This window comes from Aythya ferina, assembly GCF_964211825.1.
Source record: "Aythya ferina genome assembly, chromosome: Z".
Taxonomy (NCBI): domain Eukaryota; kingdom Metazoa; phylum Chordata; class Aves; order Anseriformes; family Anatidae; genus Aythya; species Aythya ferina.
Window position 1 is genome coordinate 25,338,193 of NC_140299.1, and position 20,407 is coordinate 25,358,599.

Genomic DNA, 20,407 nt, shown 5'->3' on the forward strand with positions numbered 1-20,407 from the left:
GGGAGAGGAATGGTTGGAGAGCTGCCAGGCAGAGAAGGACCTGGGAGTGATGGTGGACAGTCGGCTGAATATGAGCCAGCAGTGTGCTCAGGTGGCCAAGAAGGCCAACGGCATCCTGGCTTGTATCAGGAACAGCGTGACCAGCAGGGCTAGGGAGGTGATCGTCCCCCTGTACTCAGCTCTGGTGAGGCCGCACCTCGAGTACTGTGTTCAGTTTTGGGCCCCTCGCTACAAGAAGGACATCGAGGTGCTTGAGCGGGTGCAGAGAAGGGCGACGAAGCTGGTGAGGGGCCTGGAGAACAAGTCCTACGAGGAGCGGCTGAGGGAGCTGGGCTTTTTCAGCCTGGAGAAGAGGAGGCTCAGGGGCGACCTTATTGCTAGTTAGAGATACCTTAAAGGAGGCAGTAGCGAGGTGGGGGTTGGTCTGTTTTCCCACGTGCCTGATGACAGGACGAGGGGGAATGGGCTTAAGTTGCTCCTGGGGAGTTTTAGGTTGGATGTTAGGAAGAACTTCTTTACCGAAAGGGTTGTTAGGCATTGGAACAGGCTGCCCAGGGAAGTGGTGGAGTCACCATCCCTGGAGGTCTTCAAAAGACGTTTAGATGTAGAGCTTAGGGATATGGTTTAGTGGAGGACTTGTTGGTGTTAGGTCAGAGGTTGGACTTGGTGATCTTGGAGGTCTCTTCCAACCTAGATGATTCTGTGATTCTGCTTTATGTAATTTATTTCTTAACACCTGAAGTCTGAAAGAGTTTAGTCACTGATGGCTCATAGTTAAATTTCTACCAAAAAAAAAAAAGTTTTCATAGAATTTTTGCATGTGAAGTTACACCAAGGGTTAGAGGAAGAAAGAAAAGTAGACAATACCAGTTCATCAGGTCTGCCCATTGGTCTCTATCTAATGCATTGTTTTAGCTGGTCTTCACTGGCAAGTGTTGTGTTTTTAGCTACTCTGTGAAAGGTACAAACTGGGGGAGAGCAGCTTCTCTGGCTTTTTTTTTTTCCTCATTTCCACTGGGAAATAATTTAGTTGTTCATAAAGTGTGTATATATGTTGTTACTAAAACTTTACAGTGAAAGCTTATAAAACTTTCTTTTTCTTTTTTTTGAGAGGCTGCTGCTATCATCAATTACAACTAGAATGGATGAACATCATCTTTTATTACCTTTTCTCCCTTTACCATGAGAACTATTTCATCTTTATGTGACTGCTTTTGAGTGAATACCTGGTACAGATACAAACTTATTTCACTGAACAGTTCTAGTCACAAAACTCATTGTGCATTTTACAGGGATGTAATTCAGTCTTAAATAGTCCTACATGCATGTATAAATATTTATATCTACCAAAAGTGCCATTGTTCTTAGGCTTTGTTGGTAATAGATCTCCTAAGGGACTCCTCCTTTAGAGTTCTTTGTGTTGAAAGAATTGAACAGTTTTTCACATGAACTTTGAGAGTAACGATGAACACTGTAGGGCGATACTGGCTGACTCTGGTTAAATAAGAATTTGACACTCGCTGATAAGTGCAGTGAACAGAATTGGAGACCAGGTTAGAAATTGTACTTCCATCTAGTGTCCTTTGTCATTGTCACTTTGTCATTGGTCATAGCCAACATGGGCTCACAAAGGGAAAGTCCTGTTTAACTACCTTAACTTCCTTTTATGACAAGGTTACCCATCTAGTTGACCCAGGGAAGCCAGTTGATGTGATCTTCTTGGGTTTCAGCAATTTTTTAGGCTTTCTCACTGTATCCTTCTGGACAAAATGCCCGTATATTATACATAATATAAATACATAATACAGTGAACAATTAGGTGATGAGCTGGGCTTGAATTGTTGTAGTAAATGGGGTTACATCATGGCCCACCACTGTCTAGAGTTCCTCAAGGCTCCATTTTGGGGCCAGTACTTTTCTGTGTTTTTATAAATGGTCTGGGTGCAGGACTCAAATGCATACTATGTAAGTTTGCAAGTGATACTAAAGTAGGAGGAACTGTTGACTCCCTTGAGGGCAGAGAGGCCTTGCAGAGAGATCTTGACTAGTTAGAGGGCTGGGCAATCACCAGCTGCATTAAGTTTAACAAGAGCAAGTGCGGATTTCTGCTGCTGGGACAGGGCAGCCTTGGCTATACCTACAGACTGGGGGATGAGAGGCTGGAGAAACAGCCCCGTGGAAAGGGATCTGGGGGTTCTGGTTGACAGCAAGCTGAACATGAGCCAGCAGTGTGCCCTGGTGGCCAGGAGGGACAACCCTACCCTGGGGTGCATCGGGGAAGGGATTGTCCTGATCTGCTCGGTGCTGGTGTAGCCTCACCTCTAGCACTCTGTGTGGTTTTGGGTGCTACAGTATACAAAGGACATAAAACTATTAGAGAGCCTCTGAGGTATGGCAGCAAAGATGGTGAATAGTTTGGAGGGGAAGATGTATGAGGAGCAGCTGAGGCCCCTTGGTTTGCTCAGCCCCGAGCAGAGCAGGCTGAGGGGAGGCCTCATGGCGGCCTGCAGCTCCCTCACGAGGGCAGCGGAGGGGCAGGCGCTGAGCTCTGCTCTCTGGGGACAGCGACAGGACCCGAGGGAACGGCATGGAGCTGGGACAGGGGAGGGTCAGGCTGGGGGTTAGGGAAAGGCTCTGCACCCAGAGGGTGGTCGGGCACTGGGACAGGCTGCCCAGGGCAGTGGGCACAGCACCGAGCCTGATGGAGATCAAGAAGTGTTTGGACAATGCTCTCAGACACATGGTCTGATTTTCTGGGGAGTCCTATGTAGAATCAACAGTTGGACTCGATGATCTTTGTGGGTCCCTTCTAACTTGGGATATTCTATGATTCCTTTTAAATTTATTTTTCCAGCTCAATAAAGTAGAATTGCGTATCTTCACCTCGTGAAAATAAGTATCTCTATCAGAAATATCCTTAATATCTATACAGGGGAGAGAAAGCTGTTTAAGTATCTGTGCACTGACAGTAGCATGAAACAACAGCCTGTGAGTCTGCTGGACAGGTAGAAGTCTGACAAAAGCGGTACATGAAGATTCTTATTTCCTCTGCTCTTAAACAGGACATCTCTTCACACTAATTACTATTTTACTTAGTCTCTGGCTGGGGGAAGAAACACAGGATCTTGCAACAAATACAGATTCCACACAAACACCTTAACTCGTGTAACAGAACTGAGGCTGAACTTTATTTCTAAGGTTTCTTCTACCATTGATATTTTCCTCCTTGTGACAGTACTATGACAAAAATACTGAATTGAAATGTTTTACATGGCTGTGATCTTATAGTGATGCTGTATTTAACAAAATAAATTAATATGCCAAAGCTTTGAAACTTGTGAAATTCTTTTTCTCTAATGCAAGCTGCAGTGAGCATTCAGTCATCAGAATAGATGAGATACAACCACTGAGAGCACTAGTTCTAAATAAAGTAATAGTAAAAGCGAACAGTTTCCTGTGTCAAAATCAGAGGTTCACCGGATATGAATAAAAATCCATTGGAAATGTTGCAATATATAATAAGAAATAATGAATATATGTACTTCACCAGAAACACCATTCTTCAAATATACACAGTGCAGCATTTTAATAGCAAGCAACCTGCCATAGCTATGACAAAAGTAAGGTTCTATTACAAGTCTAACAAAAATATAGCTTATATACATTTATCTGCACATACATTTTACGAATGTTTCCTTTTGTTTTCAGAACTTGGTACAAAACATACAAAAAGGTTGGCACATTATGCAAGCTACCCGCAGTAAATGACAATCACTGTCACTTCTTCCACAGCAATCTAAGCTTTTTATTTATTTATTTATTTATTTACTTTACTTGGTTCAATTCTTGATACAGTATAGGGGGGTGGTAAAGAGTCTGCCTCAGGACCTTTCCTTTTAATGAACAATGGACTACTTCAACTGAAGTCACAGATTTGACACCCTTGCCTGCAGCCTTGAGTGCACAGTGTTAAAAAATCTGCAATTCTGCTAGTATTTATTAACTGAATAATCTGAGAATAGTTTAAAATTTGAACGCATGTTCATGGTCTGCATGTGATTAAAATGAGATGTACAAAAATACGCATTTGTGCTTTGGAAGCTTTAGCATAAATTTTGTATCTTAAAACTAATAAAACTAATCAAACTATGTTTGATTTCTAACTTACTTATTTACAACTTTTGAAATACTTTTTTTACATCATCAAACAGCATTTTATTAGGAGGGAAAGAGCAGTACAAATTATAATGCTGTTACAAATTATAACCTGAAAACATTTGTTTAAAAAAGTTACAGGTTCTTTCTGTAAGTAGCACAATATATGGCCTTGTCATAAAATTTAGATCAGTCTAATAAAATTGATGACCGTGTGTACAAACACCACTTTATATAAAAGGGAGGTTGGCCAGTGCCACAATGGTTTACATGTAAAACTTGACAAAACGTCACATGGTAATGGCTCTAAGGTGGCATAGAAAAACGTGGATGACGCAAACTATACAGAACGTGCTTATTTTCTCCAATTGTGTAACCAATTTTAAAGGAATTTGACTTCTCAATCCGAAATTTTATATAGAAAAGAAGGGCGTGAGAGCAGTTTTATACTCTAGAGGGGGTTTGTTTTTAATGTGTTCTTGAGGCTTACTTGTTCTACTCTGCATGCTGTCTTCAGAACTATGGTTGAAAGAGCTAAAGAACATCAGCAGAACTGGAACAATTTTTGTGAGAGATAATTGGGAAGTTTTTATGGGTTTGTCAACCCATTCTTTTACTGGTGAATAGATCATGTTTATGTCTAAGAAACCATTGTGTGGACTGTTAGCAAATGCAGTTGTATTTGCTACAAGATTTGACAAATGCAAATTCAGTACTAGAAATTAGTTTCAGAAGTACCTTTTCTGCCACAAACTGATATTTCCAAAGAGCTCTTATTCATATGTGGATTACATAGTCTTTGCTAAAACATTTTTTCTGTGGAATTCAGAGACTCTTAGTCTGTGTTGGATAAGTGATGGATAAAATATTTCCTTCTTGCCACACAGTCTTAATTTCACATGAAAGGAAACACTGTCCCTCTTGTATCCAAATTAGCATGGAGATTCACAGTGAAACTGGTAGATCAAGAGGTCTGTTTTCTTCCTTTTGTGTCAGTTGTTTTCTGATGGGAGCCTGAGACTCTTGCACTTTAACTCATCCAGTGTTTTCCAGTGTTTGTAGTTATTAGCCAAGTGTTGCATCAAAACAGGCAGATGTGCAAATGCTGAAATGAAGCGGAGGATCAGTTGTACTACACACAAAGAATGTGCAGCAGAACAGCCTAGCCTTGTCTGAAATTAGCATTCACCTAATTCTTTCCCTCCTTCAGATGTAAGCTAATGAATACTAAAAGGGGAAAGTTTTTTTTATTTATTTTCTTTCTTTTTTATTTTTTCTTTCCAGTCTTTCTTTCAAGCAAATCCATTTCTTAAAGTATGTTGAGTTCAGCCAATTAGGCCTAGCACGTAACCCCTGTGATCTCAGTTTCTGCTTTATAGAAGAAATACGTTGTTAAAGGAGCAAAAGACCTAGATAGAAAAAGCTTAGTTTAAGCCTTGCTCCTTCCTTCTTTACACAGAGTGGTAAGCACTGAGCTTTTGCAAAGTAGGAAGTGTTTCACTGTACAGTGAAAGAAACCAGATTCAACAGCATCATTCTTCAGGTCCTGTGCGGTACTGTGTACTGAATACAGGTATTGTCCCTGAGAAAAATGGATTAATGGCCAGCTTGAGGTTTTTTTCATTTTTAGTCTGCAAGGAAGAAGAAGCAGAACTACTTACCATCCCATGCATCAAACATGTCTGTTATAAAATAATCAATGAAGGAAATCTGAGACTTGGGGATGCTGCAGGTGTTTCTATCAAAAACTGGCATTACAACAGGCAGACCCTGTCTCTTCTCTTCATCAGTCTAAGAAAACAAAACTCCAGTTAGCCCCTGAAGCTTTGCTGGCTTTCATGTTAGAATGGCAAAGGCCCGGGGATCAGAGGAATTGCAGTAGGGGGCCAAACTGAGCCAAAACTCAGAACCCCAGAGGTGAATGGCTTTAGCTTCCTGTGCTTTATTTCCTCTGGAACTGGGACTGAAATCACCATCTCTTCCCTTTCACAAGTACTCTGCTACTGCACTGCTGTGACTGTTCTTAGTTCCAGTGAGACAGAACTCCATAACCTGGTGATTAGGGCACACCAGCCAAAACTGGAAAACAGACCTTCAGAGTCCTCTAGCAGAGGACAGTCAGACTCATCTTTTCCACAGCTCTGGAGGATGTTCCAAACCATTTATCTCTTAAGTAAGAGGGAAGTTGCTGTCTCTACTTTCTCTGCTTGTATTATGTAAAAAGACTAACAGGAGTATGAGTATGTCCTTTAACTATGTGACCACAAATGGAAGAGGGCTGATTGTGTTGCTGTCAGTATGTTGGAAGAGCCAACCAACTCAGTAGGACTTTATTTAAAACATACATTTGAAGTAGTTTAGGCAGCAGCTAATGTTGGAAGTGGCAGCAAAGCAGTCCCAAAATTACCAGGTGAGGTGAATGAAGAGGAGAGCCGTCCTCAGCACCTCATTTTGCTGCAGGTAGGCTAGTGCCCAAGACTGGCAATTTAAAACCAGCTTGACTGCTTGCATGGTACCTTCACTGTTAGGGAGGTATGTCCTAAGTGAGCCTTGATCTTACTCAGCAAGTGAACAAATTTATTCGCAAGGATTGAAATGAAATTAAAGATATGTACTAGGCATTACACTTTTTTTTTTTTTTTTTTTTTTTCTCCCCAGTAAAAATTGTCTCTTATCTGAATTTGGATGGGAAGCATACAAGCAACACCCACCTGTCTTTTGAGCCCAAAGTGCAGATTTTCATGCCATTAGTGGCAAATAAAAGCTAAGAAGCTTTGAGTTGTTCAGATCACTAGAAGAGTGTTTCACTTTACAGACATTGCTGTGTTTGTGTTAGAAAAACTGAGTTTTAAGAAAGGATGTTGTGCTTCCAGTTCTGTTTTTCAAGGTCCCATGGGATAAACATTTTTCTGCAGTACTGAGCTGCTCCACCATCTGCCAACTGTAATGATTGTTTAGGTGCCATCTTCAAAGAGGAAGGGCCAGCCCAATGATTCAGTTGAGGGGTTCAGCAGGAATGGAATTGCTTTTTCAAGCTCTGTTCAAGGGAGGTATTGATTGGAACTAGAAGCTAGAACGATGATGTTGATTGAGTATTAGCTAAATAAATTTGCAAAAGTTGGTCAAGTCACTTTGTTTCATTTAGATGGAGAAAACTGAAAGTGTAAAAGCTTTCCACCATTCTGTACTACAAGCTTCCCAGTAAGCAAATTGGCTAGTGTTGACAGGAGAAAATTATTCTGCATGAAGAGGTCCCATTCTGACTGGGGAATAAAATTATGCTTCTGGACTGCATGGCGATGCCAGGCAGACTCCATGTAGAACAGCAGACCAGTTGACATGCACTTTCTTAAATAATATAATAATCAAATGATAAAAATATACGCACCTGTGCAAAATACTCTTCTGAAATCCTCCCTGCCCACTCAATACATAGCTCTAGGGGGCGACACGGATTTGCTACATCTGCACACTTGATCATCATGCGCTTGATCAGTGTCTGGTTATCTGGAAAATTCTTTCTGTTGGCTGTACGTTCATAGTCACTGCCTTCACTCTGCAACAGAGTTGGTTATGAGGGCTGGTGGCCAGCATCCCTGCTATCAGAAGTAAATGCATCATTATTAGCTCTGCAGTGCTTATACAGTAAGTGGGCACCCAGCCTGATGCCTTCTCATTCCACGCAGTGTTCCAGGAAGTTGGAGGAGAAAGGGATGGCTGAGAACAGCAGCCGTGTGAAGTAGGTAATGGTAGAGCCACCACATGGCAGCTGGGGAGATTCTCAGCATTAATAGCCAAGTTTGTGAAACAGAGGAGTCACGGCTCCATATCAGCTCGGGTAGGTTATCCTTCTTTGCATCCCAGCCTTGCCTTTAGGGAACAGGACCAGGATGGGGGAGTCATCCACAAACTACAAGCTGATAAACCAGCATCATCTCTGCTAAGTGTTTAAAACTTTGGTGCAGGAGTGGTAGGGGACTGCTTGATTTAGGTGAGTTTTTACAGTGCAGTTTTCACTTTTTCATTCACAGATGAGAAAACTGAAGCAGGAACAGAATGGTGATTTGATTTGCACAATTGAAATTTCTTAACAGAGGCAGAAAACCAAGTATATGCCACTCGGTTCCATTATGTTTTTAATTAAGATTGCCATTTTTTTTTGTGCTGGATTTGTACCCTAGTCCTGGAATACTTGTTGGTCTTTGCTACCAGCTAAAATTAAGTATCAGCTAATCTAGGAGATGAACAGTAGGAAAATACAGGAGTGGCATACTGACTCCAGAATGTCTCTGCTTGCTCTGCAGTCAAATGCTGAACTACTTACTCACCACTATGGAGAATGGGTGCAGAGAACAGAGTATTTGTGACAAGTCTGCTGTGACATCATCTGGGTCTTGAGTAGTTTAAAGAAGGGCACAGGTATATTACATTCCTTATTGAGTAATAAAAAGCCTCCACCTCAGCTCAACATGGCATTAACACTATTCTCAAAATAATATATTTGTGTAATTACGGCCTCCCTTCACTGCTAAATTCAACTCTGAGTCAAAAATTGAACATAAATACTTTTTACCACCACTGCTAAATTAATGTCTTTGAAGGTTTATGGGTAGATATTTCGCAGTGACTCTTGCCAATTCAGGCATTAATCTTCCAACTTTATGTTTAACAGTTAATTTTTCTTCAGCATGGGTAGCCCACAATGAGCTGCCAGATTAGACTTGCTCCTAAACTGCTGTTCAAGATCAAAAATAGGAAGAGCCACCTTTAACAATAGCGAACAGAATAACCTCATATTAGTGAAAAAAACAAATCTGTAATACATGTGATTTGTGCTGCACTTTTATTACTCTCCAACTCCTGTAAGTTTTGAAATAGCCTCTGCCAGAAGATGGTAATATAAAGGAGAATGAATCAAAGAAAATGGTTTCTGTAGCTTAAAAAATATTGGCTGCAACAAAACGTATGGAGAACTTTTAAAAGCTCTTTAGCAACTGCTAGAAGAAATGCATGTGATAAAAGTGAGATTCCCCAAAAATACATCCAGAGCTTGGAAACACTGTGGTTTCAGTGACACTCGTGAATCTAAGTCCTACAGCACAAGGCAGGGATACCAGAACACAAGAGGTTTCAAAACAGGGGAGGTGGAGGAAGAAATTCAGAAGACAACCTGTCAGAGGGAGAAATGATGTTTGAGAACACAGATTTCCCTGTGCCATTTCAGGGGGCATTTCAGTAATTGCTGGGTCCAGAGCAAGTGGCTGTCTGGCCCACAGGTAAGTACAGGCAGGGAAATCTGAAAGCAGCTAATCCTACACAGCGAGGCATGCTGGTGTGGATGTTACTTTCCTGCATGCTTTAAACTGAAGTAGGATCTCTGCTGTCCTGTTTTTGCCAGTATATGAGGGCAAACCCATGAAATACTCTCCTGAGGTGTCAGGATGGGAGCACAGAGCAGAAACAGCATCAGAGGCCCCCACTGGTGCCCAAATCACATCCCTCTGTCCCATGGGAGTGCTGGCACTGAGGATAGATCAGGCAAATTCAGATCCAGTGCCACTTCCAGCAAGCCCTCCAGAGATGGAAGTGTTGGGCAGTAACAACACAAAGTGCCCACAGAGCCGGTGAAGTTCTGCTGCATTTGTGATTTCCAGCTCAAAATGCTGGGAGAATGGAGCTCAGCAGTCCCTAGGGCAGGTCAGTTAAACCAACATGATGCTGCCCCAGAAGTCGTAAGCCCCACCAGTCCTGACTGGTTTCTGTATCCATGTCAGTCTACAGAGCAAAAGGTTGAGTTGTGGAGAACTAACAGAAGACACTTTTATTTTTTAGTACCACTGAACTTCACTTTGGTCTGATTTTGTGTGTGTGTGCGCTTGCAATAAAGCACTATTATCACTAAGTAGTGATAAGATCACCTTTGTTTAGGTAACACTGCTGTAGAGAACCCTGTCAGATGCTGAGCTTTGAGATGACTTTGAGAAGCAAAAAAAAGAAGGCTATGAGGGGCCTGGATGGGAAACACAGCACTAGGGTGCATGTAACTGACAGGAATAATGGCCGAGATATCTTTTGGCACCACCAGGAATGGGGAGAGATCTCATGAAACAACAGAGGTGTTCCTCCCGATCATAGAGGAACAAAACTACATGGTTTCCTCAGTCAGAGCCCCAAGCTTAGGCAAATCCCACTGCTCAGAGACATGACTGCAGGCACAGGTGCTGACCTGGCTCCCTGCACAGAGTACTGCATATACAAAAACATCTACTTTCACGTTTTATGAACACAAAATAGCTTTGAAAACAAGGTGGATAGGTGTTTAAATGACCTAAAGGCAGAGCCCAGACATGGAAAGTTTAAGGAAGTATTTTTTCACACGTTGAGGTGTGAGGTCATAAATCCTATTGTGGATTGCGTTGGGCATTACCATAATGCAAATGAAAATGATACTTAAAGTTATCGGGGAAAAACTTCACTGAAACGCCCAGAGGCGTAAAGTCCTGAAGGCACTTACATGTGAGCTGGTCTCCTCAGATGCCATTGGCTTGTTGATGCTGTTCACAAATTTGTTCACGTGCTCAAAGTGCTTTGTCATCTCTGTTGCCAAAACCATATCAATAATGGCCTGGCGCAACGTCTGATAGTGATTTCTAGGAAAGAAAAACAGTTCTTGCTCACCAGCCTATCCTTTCCTTGTTCCTTCCCAGGCAGCACTGCAAAACACAGCTCGTGGGCTCACCCAATGGAGTAGGCATCTTATGAAAGGTCTGGCTGGAGGAGGGGCTGCCAACCAGACCATGCCAATGCAGTACATAAAACACTAGCAACTATCTTTATATGCTTCCTAGCAATACAAAACTTGGATGCCTCAAAACACAGAACAGAGGATGGGGGAAAAATATCACGGCCTTTTTCCGGAAGAGGTTAAATATTTAATGTCTCAATTCAAATTATATTTCCTGGTTTAGAAGGTAGGCTCTCGATCGTCCCCAAACTAAAGTCCTGAAGCAACCAGTTCACACAAACACACACACGTGCTCCCTCTCTCCAGCAAACCCACCTATCAATGTTCTTGAAAATGTTGCATTTGCTGTCTTTAGCTGTAAGCTGAAATGCCAGTGCCGTGTGATGGCTCTCTAACACAGCAGTATCATTGTAGAGGACAGCTAATTCACTGCCTGCATTGCACAGGAAAGAGTTGGTCCGTCCAGGGTGATCTACATCATGAATGGTGGCTGCTATTAATGCAGCCACCTCGTCTAAGTGGTCAAGGCTTCCCTACAGAAGAGAGAGATCATGACATGTCAGAAAAAATAAAATAAACCAATTTCTTCTCATTTCTGTGTACCCACAAATATGCAACTGTAAGCTTGAGTGTAGGGACCCTACCTCCTTGTGATCATTTTCCACTCACTGTGCATGTGGATAACCTAGTACAAAACCCCTTCCCAACCTCACCCAAAACCTGCTTCATTAATGCAGCTTTTTATTGTGCTGTCATCTAAGCATTGTCTTTGCTTTAGGTCCTCTTGTAGGTGTTCTTCCACTTGGTGCATTTTTCTGAATGACTCTGCTCTGACTCCACTCTACAGACCTTGTGTGTGTTGCAAAGCTTACAAAGAACTAACAGTCAATTACCAACAGATAGAAAAGATTTTTTCCCCTATTGTTGCTAGCTACAAGTGCAAATCCCTTACTTCAGAGAAACTGTGTGGGCTGCAGGCATGACAGGAAAAGACCTCAAGGCCAGAGCAACTTGATGAAGCCAGGGCCATTATTTAAGCAAACACGTTGCTGGATGACACATATGAAATGGCACTCCAGAGTGACACCTGAGCAAACACACCAAAATCCCAGCCCAAAGAGCTCCCAGGTGACAGCTTTACCTTCACTCTCTCCTTCCCCAGAAAGAAGGCGGTAGCATGCAGGACATCGGCTGCGTGCGTAGAGTTGTGGTAGGAGTTGGAGGAGTGGTAGTTGGCTTCAATCACCTGCAGCCATGCTCGCAGTGTTGCTTCTGAGCAGTTTAAAAACTCAGAGACCCCAAACCGGCCAAAAACTTTCAAGCCCAAATAGACTAATGGCCTAGAAAACAATGTTAGAAAATAGCACTGCTGCGAAAGAGGAACTTCTACAGTTTTAAAGAATGATGTTTTCTTCAAAGAAACGAACAAGACCTTAGAAATAAAGGGTGGGAGGAATATTAAACATCTTTATTGCACATCTATAATCTCTAAATAGCCTGGCCAGACTCCATAGTCTCTAAATAGTCAAGGTTACAAATTACTACTTTTACCATCCTTTCAGACTTAATACATTTTGCAGAAATGGCACAGTTCCATTATAGCTTCACCAATTCCTATAATTTTATCTTAGCCTTCAAGAAGCCACAAATAATATATATATATATAAAAAAAAAAGCTTAAAAGCACGTTTTTTTTGAGCTTTGATTATCTGTCAACCGTTCAAAAATATCTTTTATTTTGAGGAGAAACAGCACGCTTTGAACACTACACAGGCACATCTTAAAGGCGACCAAGGCACAAATGACAAAGTGCCAAACATTTACAGGTTCAAATTATCTTAGGACTTTTGGCGTACAGATTCCTACTTCCTGAATATTTGGAGCTGGCAATACGCAAAGCATGTCAGCGCTTCTTGGGGAAGGTGTTAGCATCAGGTCACTAGTTCACATAACCTGCTCCAGCTTAGGAGGACTGGAGCACTTTCTAGAATAGACAGGAACCTGCCAGTTTTTTTCCAAAAAAACACTACACCAAAAGCCTCACACTTTCTAGCTCCAAGTTGTGTGGGATGGACGAAACAGAAGTGTCATGTCCTGAATCCTTCAGCTAATGAAGAGGCACGAGACAAAGCCACCAGTTAGGAGGCTGTGCTTCCACATATAGGTTATGTAAACTGGGAAAAACAGCAGATGAAAAAAAGCTAGTGATGAAAGACTGTGGTTCCCCCAAAATAGCATTGGTCTCGAAAGAAGAAGGGGGGTCTGGAAAGAAGTGGGTGAAGAATCTGGCTGGAGGAAAGATCCTGGAAGCAGGGGAAGATGCTAGAGATCAGAGAGCAGTGCAGAGATGAATGACAGGATGTCCCTGGGGACCAGGGACAGTGATGGCAGAGGCTGGTAACCGTGCTGCTGCAACCAACTCAGCCTTCTGCCTGCCCCCCCTGTACCAGCAGCCATCTCCCAGATGGGGAGGGAATTTGAGGTCTAGTGAATTAATGCTGAGCAGGGGAGTGATGAGCCAGTGTGTGACACAGTAAAGCCAACATCTGCAAATTAAAATCAGGCAAATGCAAATTCAGACAATGGCTACTTTCTTTAAACAGAGTACAAGAGAATCAGTAGTCTTCCCACTCACTTGCATCTTGGAATGAAAATCACTTTTCTCTCTGAATAACATGTTTATTTTTGTGGGCTACATGACATCAAATCTCCTGATGCCTTCTTTCATTAAATCTTTCAAAATCTTGAAAGATCCTGTTGATCCTTGTCTTTCCTGTTGATCCTTGATCCTGTTGCTGGTTTATCCTTTATCCCAGATTTTTACTGCTATAATCAAAAGCCACAGTTGCCTCACAGCTTACAAAATCACAGGGTGATTGAGGTGATGGAGGGAAGAGGTTTGTTTTTTCCAGCCTGACCACTTGTGCAGCACTAAGAAAAAGGGCATCATTGGGACGTACAGAATGTAACAACAGTGGACTGTGCCAAACAGTGTGACCTGAGTAGAGCAGATGGGAGTCAAACGAGGTAGAAATTGAACAGGAAGCAATCTTGGAGGGCTGGAGATGCTGTCAGGGAAGAGGACAGACTGCACAGGGTTCTCCATGGCCTGCACATGCATCTTGACCCTGGTGTGTGCCTGGCTTCTTTCTACGTGGGCTATCAAGGCATAGAAGTGAGCACACAACAAAAGCCAGGAAGGCAGCTCTCACAGACTTTCAGTGTCTTTCTTTACTTTTTCTAGAGCAGAGCACTTTCAGCTACAGAGCCTCAGCAACACTTTTACCAGCACCCAGAAAAAGGAGTCAGGTACCTTTTATTTGTAACAGCTTCCAGTTCAAAAATATTGAAGTCCCAGCTTTCCTCATTATCCAGGAGCTGTGCAATACAAGGTGGAACATCACTGATAGTGTTTGGCACTGAAAGGTGACTATGGCTCAGGTTCATATCTGTTGAAATGGAATTTGACAATTACAACATTTATGGATTTATTTTTTAACATGCAGAATTCAGTTTAGAAAACAACTCTTTTAAAGAAAAACAATTCTTTCTCTTACATGAAAAAGTCTGTAAAAGCCTGTAATATTATATGACTACCAACGGTTTGGAAATAAACCAGAAAGATCAGTGAACAGCTCTTTGAATGACAATTTTATTATTTTCTGGTCTGATTTTCTACCTTTTGAAATGCATTATTTTAATTATTTGGATCTGCTTCAGGTCCAAAATTGAGGCAGTACAGCACTTATTCTCCAGTCACTTAGATGACTATTTCCAAAGACAAATATTTCACTGCAAATTAGCATGAAGTTCTATGTCACTAGCATCTACAAATGAAATAACACATGCAAAGAAAATTTTAAAATGGTGGCTTACTCTTAGAAAACACATACTCATTTCCTGACAGTCTTCTCAAGCCATCCTGAAATAAACAAGTCTATTATAAGCTTTAGGCAAAAACAGCACCTGTGCATCATTTGTAAAAATATTACCTACAGTTTCTCTGTAGGTCCTATTCCTGGATACTGAAAGTACTGCTCCTACTGTAGCATCATAAACACCATCCATATTTTAAAGTATTTCAAAACAGATGCGAAAGGTTTCAAGGGACACTAGTATGAGATCTCCAGAAAGGATATTACTAACCATACAGTGTTCTGACCTCCCTGACCCTTTTATTGGTACCTGCACCATTTCATCATTCACATTAACCACCACCATTTATCTTTCACTTCCTTTACATTATTTTGACAAGAATTAGCTCACTGTTTGTTAAAAAATGAGGTAATCCATGATGAAATCTGGGTAATCTGTCTCTGGCAGACAGTTTTGCTACCATTATGGGACCAAAGTCATAACCCAATGAAAGTAAAACTTACTCTTGCTATTGTCATCTAGTTGTCAGGTAGAGTAGCTGTAGAGCAATCCCTCTAATTCCATCTAAGTTTCTAGGGTTTCTAAAAAGTACCTCCTTGAGACAAAGCAGATTGGATGATATAGTTTCTAGTGGTGACCACGTTCACTTATATATGAGGATGAATGCATGCAATGGACTGAGACATAGCCATATCTTACAACATCTCAGTGCTTACTGATGGTAGAGATGCCAAACACTTAAGTGAAACAATGATGAATTACAATTCCCCTTCCCATTCCTTGTGAAATTTTAGCTCAGCAGAGCACTGAGCTGTGATACAGGACACTGGTAACAGTAATTTCATCTCTACTAATTTTACTCACAGTCATCAGACCTCCAACAAGATCACTTGTGTGAGGATCTTCATCTTTGGTACCTAGCTGGGGGGAGTAAAGTTCTGTTGTCCGCAAGATTTCCAGAACTCTGTCCAAGGCCTCTGCTACTGTGATGGGGCTGTTTTCTTGGGCAGCATTAATTATGTTAATAACCTGAAAGCAGTGTAGGGAGGCAGGCAAGGTAGAGTGAATACCACATTTTTGTTTTCTTGCTACAAAACACTATTGGCTAGATTTTGTTACTTCCCATGTACCAAATCCTGTGTAATTTCCCCAAATCCTGTGCAATTCATTTTCTAAATACAAAAAAAAAAAAAAAAAAAAAAAAAGGCAGAGAGCAGCAACAGCTGGGCTGTGGCTGAGGGAGAAGAGGATGGCTTTTCTTTGCCTTCCACAATGCGTTTCAGCTGCAATCTGGGAAAGCAGCAATGACACTAAGGCAGCACTACGGACTGCTCCTGGCACTGCCAGGACTGAGAAGGCTAAAGCCCTTGCTTTATCCACAAGCTTCTGCAGGGGCACTACAGGCTATTCTTGGGGAGAAGGAAAAGGAAAGGAGTCAGCTGCTGTAATGGGCAGATAGTGCTGGGAAGTGAAGAGCTTGATGACGAGAAGATGGGGAGAGAAGAGAAAATGGTTTGAGGATGGGAGTTGGCGGACACCATGGTTTGTGGTACAACTGATTATGCATCTGGTTTGTGATAGCAGAATATGTGTAACACAGACAGTGAAGCAGGAAAGCAAGAGACAAAATGTGATGCAGATGTTACCTCTTCTGCATGCTATCTCATAAATACCAATGTCAAGAGCCAAGGTGAGACTGGAAATACATGCACAGACCAACAAAGTAGGGTCCTCTTCCTGCCACAAGCAAGGACACCCTTTTCCCCTTTTTACCTTTTTCTTCATGACTAGGACTTGGAATGAGATGATGAGATGCATAAAGTTTTATGAAAAAAGTCTGATTTAAAATATTCTGTTAAATAGAAAGTAAACTCCTGGCTGTACTGCCACAAGCTATGTTTTTCCCTAAAAGCGCAACAAAAAATCCTGAGTCTGTGCAAAAGGCTCAGGGCTCACCTTTGTGATAGGAGCTTCTATTGTCATTGAGTGGATCCTTGCCATTGAGGAGTACCGTCGGGTCTGTAAGCTTGGAGCTGTCATTAAAGAGAGCACTGATTACATGCTGCAGAGTGTGAATCATCCGACCCTCTTTACTGAGCGCCAAAGGCTGTCATTAGGGAACAGCATGACAGACCCCAACCTTGACTCCCATTTCTCCTGTACCTCCCCTCCTGCAAATTCTTGCTTTACTGATTATTTTCTTGCAGCACTGTGTATTTGCTTTGCAGCCACCTCTCACTGCTACTGTCCATTTGCTGTATACTTAAGCCGTACTGAACTTCATGCCCAGCACCTCCCCCTGCCCTCTTGCTTGCCAATGTATTACTGTCAGACAGCTTCTGCTGTGACTGTACGTGCTCCTCTCATTTCAGCAGAGCTGCTGCTCTGAGGAAACACGTTACTGCACCCTGTAACTTGTGCTTCTCACTGCTTACTGCGGCAGAAAGAAATCTCTGCCACCACCATCCCAGGCCTGGCAGGCAGTCACAGGCAGGACTAGGCGCAGAAGTACTGCTCTCAAGTAACCAACAGCAACAAATCCCATCATGTCCCAAACTAATGAAGCCAAAACACTGGTTAGGGAACAGAACCTGCAGCTTTCTGCTAGTGGAGGGCCTGATGCTTCATCACACACGCCTTTAACAGTTTGCCCTCCATCCTGTGGCAGAGCCACTGCTCCTCCCCGTGAGCGCACCAAGCTCTGCCATGCATCACACAGCTACATGGATGCTCCTGTTGGGGCACTGCTTTGCAATTCAGAATTAAGAAATTTTAAAGAAGTTATAACACACTGAAGAAATCTCTATTTAATCACCTGTGAACCTGTCTGCTTCCTCTCTCACTCTCTGCTTTCATTGCCTGTGGTAAGTCTGTTCTTTATTTCTAACCTTATTCTTGACAGTTTTTTACTTTCTTACCATCACCACTTTGAGAAGTTATTGACTTAACATCAACCGAATCTTTCCTTCTGTTCTTGCATTTGAAGGAATGGGATTCTGTAAATATAAAACAAAAGCTTTAAAAATGTGTCAGTAATAAATGTTTCTACAGAGTCTTCTCCATCCAAAACTCTGAACATTAATAAAATAATCTTCATGATACCGTGTAAGTGGGGGGAAATATTGTAATCTCTACGTGTCAGAATAAGGGACTTTGATATAAATTCAGAGTACATCAAGTTACAGCAACTTGCCTAAGGTCACTTGGGAAGCTATTTTGGAAGAAAGGCAAAACAATTTATGGAACAGGGAACTTGCTTCACCTAGCCTTAGCTGCCTAAAAGCAGCAGGCTTTCAGCTTGTGTTTGCCTAAGGGAGCTGACAAAGATCCCTTCCCATTAATGGGGATAGAGAGGGGCAGAATGAGTCATTCTGCTTTAGGAGCGATGCCTAAGGCAGGCAGGTTGAACCCCTGCAGCAAGTTCCCTCTGCTCTCCACTGACCACTGAACAAGGTCAGTTCAGCTGCTCAGAAACTTAGCTAAGGAGGAGAAATCCCATCTCAGTCAACACTCTTACAAAGCCAGCATGAGGTTTAATCTTCCCTCTTCATGCTCAGACAACTTTTTCTTTTAATTTCAATAATTATTTGTACACTGTTTAAGAAAAATCCAACATACTGAGAACCAATCCATTCAGTTGCTGTGAAAAATAACCACACACCAAGCTGTCATTCTTGAAACTTCCATTTACTAAAAACAAGTGAAATCATAATATCCAGACAAATGCAAAAGGGAAATGAAACCAACCCATATAAATGCCTGGACAGTGTCTCGATTAAACAACAAAAAAGGCTCAGTAAAAATCCGTTTTTCTCCAAAACATTATGGTCTGCACTCTCCCTTATGCTTCAAAACAACAACCCTGTATCTATGCACCTCTTTGTGAAAATCTCCACAGTGTCTACTCATAGAGTACACAATATGGCTCTCAAAAGTCAGAGATCACTGAAAGCTTTCAAAGGGAGGTAACCACTGCGTGAAGAATCAGAAATATTGTAAAACTGATATTCTTAACATTAGGACCAACTCACATAACCTTTTTCAAGACAACCTGTCTGTAACACAACAAAATGTTAGTATAGAGTCTTCCAGAATTAAAAATAGATTATTCTTAAAAATGACTGGAATGCAGTTTCTGTCTTAAGAATTATTTACTACACATTTACAAGGAAGTTTGGATTTTTTAAATTTTGTTATTGTCATACTGGAGAAACTGAAGGCTTTCTTGATGTTGATAAATGACACTTGGGCATCAATAAGGCATGATAAATTATTTTATTAATTTATTTAGTAGGACTCCTCTTTTAAACCTCTTTTTCTGCATTAACTTTTGCAGAAGTTTAACATAAAGCACTTGAGTGAGAGAAAACATTTATACACTAACATAGCTGCAAGTGGCAGTAGCAGACAGGATAACTCTCCTTCTGTTACTTCCTAAACTTCCAGCCTAGCCAGTTTCAAACTTTGCTAGTGCCACCTAGAGAGTCACAGGCACAAAAACCCTACAACTCTACATCACACTAGTTTCTGCTGGAAATAGTTAAATAAATATTTACCCTTCACTGGATGAGTGGAGTGTTTCCCATTCCAGATTTGTTACAAACGACGTCACAAACAGAACAATATACATGGGCTATTTTTCTACCCTCATCACAAACTGGTTCTACAAATCTATTCTTGAAGCATAACCATGGACACCAGAGAAGGATAACCAGCATCACATAGGTGTGACTTAAAGGTTGCCTCCTCTGAAATCATCAACCTCACTTCATGTGATGTGGCTTCCCAGTCCTGCTGAAATCCCTCACAATAATGAGCAAATCTAAATGCCTCACCACAACTTGTAAAGCACCTTAGTACACTAATAACAACATGTTAACTAGTAACAAGTGTTCTGCAACTTAATTCACAGGCATTCTCTCCTTCCCCTTTCAGCGGACTCCACTGCCAGAAAAGAAACAGTGGGAAGGAAGAAATGCATTTATTACAAGGACACAGGAGCAGTTTAACACACCATGGGTCAGTTCTAGTGGCAACACTGGCAATGAGGGTAGTAAGTTGCAAACTTTGTCTCTTCTCCCCACTCCCACCCTCTCTGGTGGTTATTATTCTGCACCACAAAGTTCTCCAATGCTTCTTCTTACTCTTATGCTACTTCAAAAGCAAGGGGTGTCAAGCAGTCACATCCCACACCCTTAGCATGTGAAAATCAGAAGATGATTAACAATGCACAGCAACGTTGCCCAGTATTTTATTGTGGGAAGGATCTTGGGTGCTAAAAGGTAACAGACTGAAAGAACATGCTCTCTCAGAATGAGACAGCAGTGCTGCATCTAGGTCAGATCAATAGAAGACCATTACAAATTTTAAATTGGCCTTTAGTGTCTCTTTCTTCAGGGAAGACTGTTACTCCAAACAGCACTGGAAGATGTAATTATCCCCTTACGTTCCTTCCCAAAGTTATCTTTAGTAACTTCTGCAGGTAGCTTTCGATCAAGATCTTAAATGTGCTGTCTGCAAGCAAGCAAAGCTGCCTGAGACAAAGAGAAAGGGTTGTGCAGACACCTCACAACACCACCATCATGCTCAATGCTGACTGTCTATGACTACTTGTAGCCTGGGCACTACAGA

General features: G+C 41.8%; 1 protein-coding gene across 11 annotated transcripts in view; it reads right to left on the minus strand.

The window, feature by feature from the left end:
- Positions 1–3,161: 3,161 nt before the first annotated feature.
- Positions 3,162–20,407, minus strand: part of PDE8B (phosphodiesterase 8B) — a 93,199-nt gene continuing 75,953 nt past the window's right edge. For 5 of the 11 annotated variants that reach the window (XM_084504836.1, XM_084504835.1, XM_084504837.1 and 2 more), the window contains 11 exons: positions 17,695–17,772; positions 16,733–16,809; positions 15,641–15,805; positions 14,777–14,822; positions 14,214–14,349; positions 12,042–12,240; positions 11,216–11,433; positions 10,670–10,805; positions 7,544–7,711; positions 5,817–5,946; positions 3,162–5,260 (listed from right to left, as the gene is read on the minus strand). In XM_084504836.1, the coding sequence (XP_084360962.1) occupies positions 5,148–5,260; positions 5,817–5,946; positions 7,544–7,711; positions 10,670–10,805; positions 11,216–11,433; positions 12,042–12,240; positions 14,214–14,349; positions 14,777–14,822; positions 15,641–15,805; positions 16,733–16,809; positions 17,695–17,772 (1,466 nt within the window). In that variant the 3' untranslated portion in view covers positions 3,162–5,147. Of the gene's footprint in view, positions 5,261–5,816; positions 5,947–7,543; positions 7,752–8,346; positions 9,326–10,669; positions 10,806–11,215; positions 11,434–12,041; positions 12,241–14,213; positions 14,350–14,776; positions 14,823–15,640; positions 15,806–16,732; positions 16,810–17,694; positions 17,773–20,407 lie in introns of those variants that run through there. The other 6 variants (XM_084504832.1, XM_084504833.1, XM_084504834.1 and 3 more) reach the window with 6 other exon arrangements.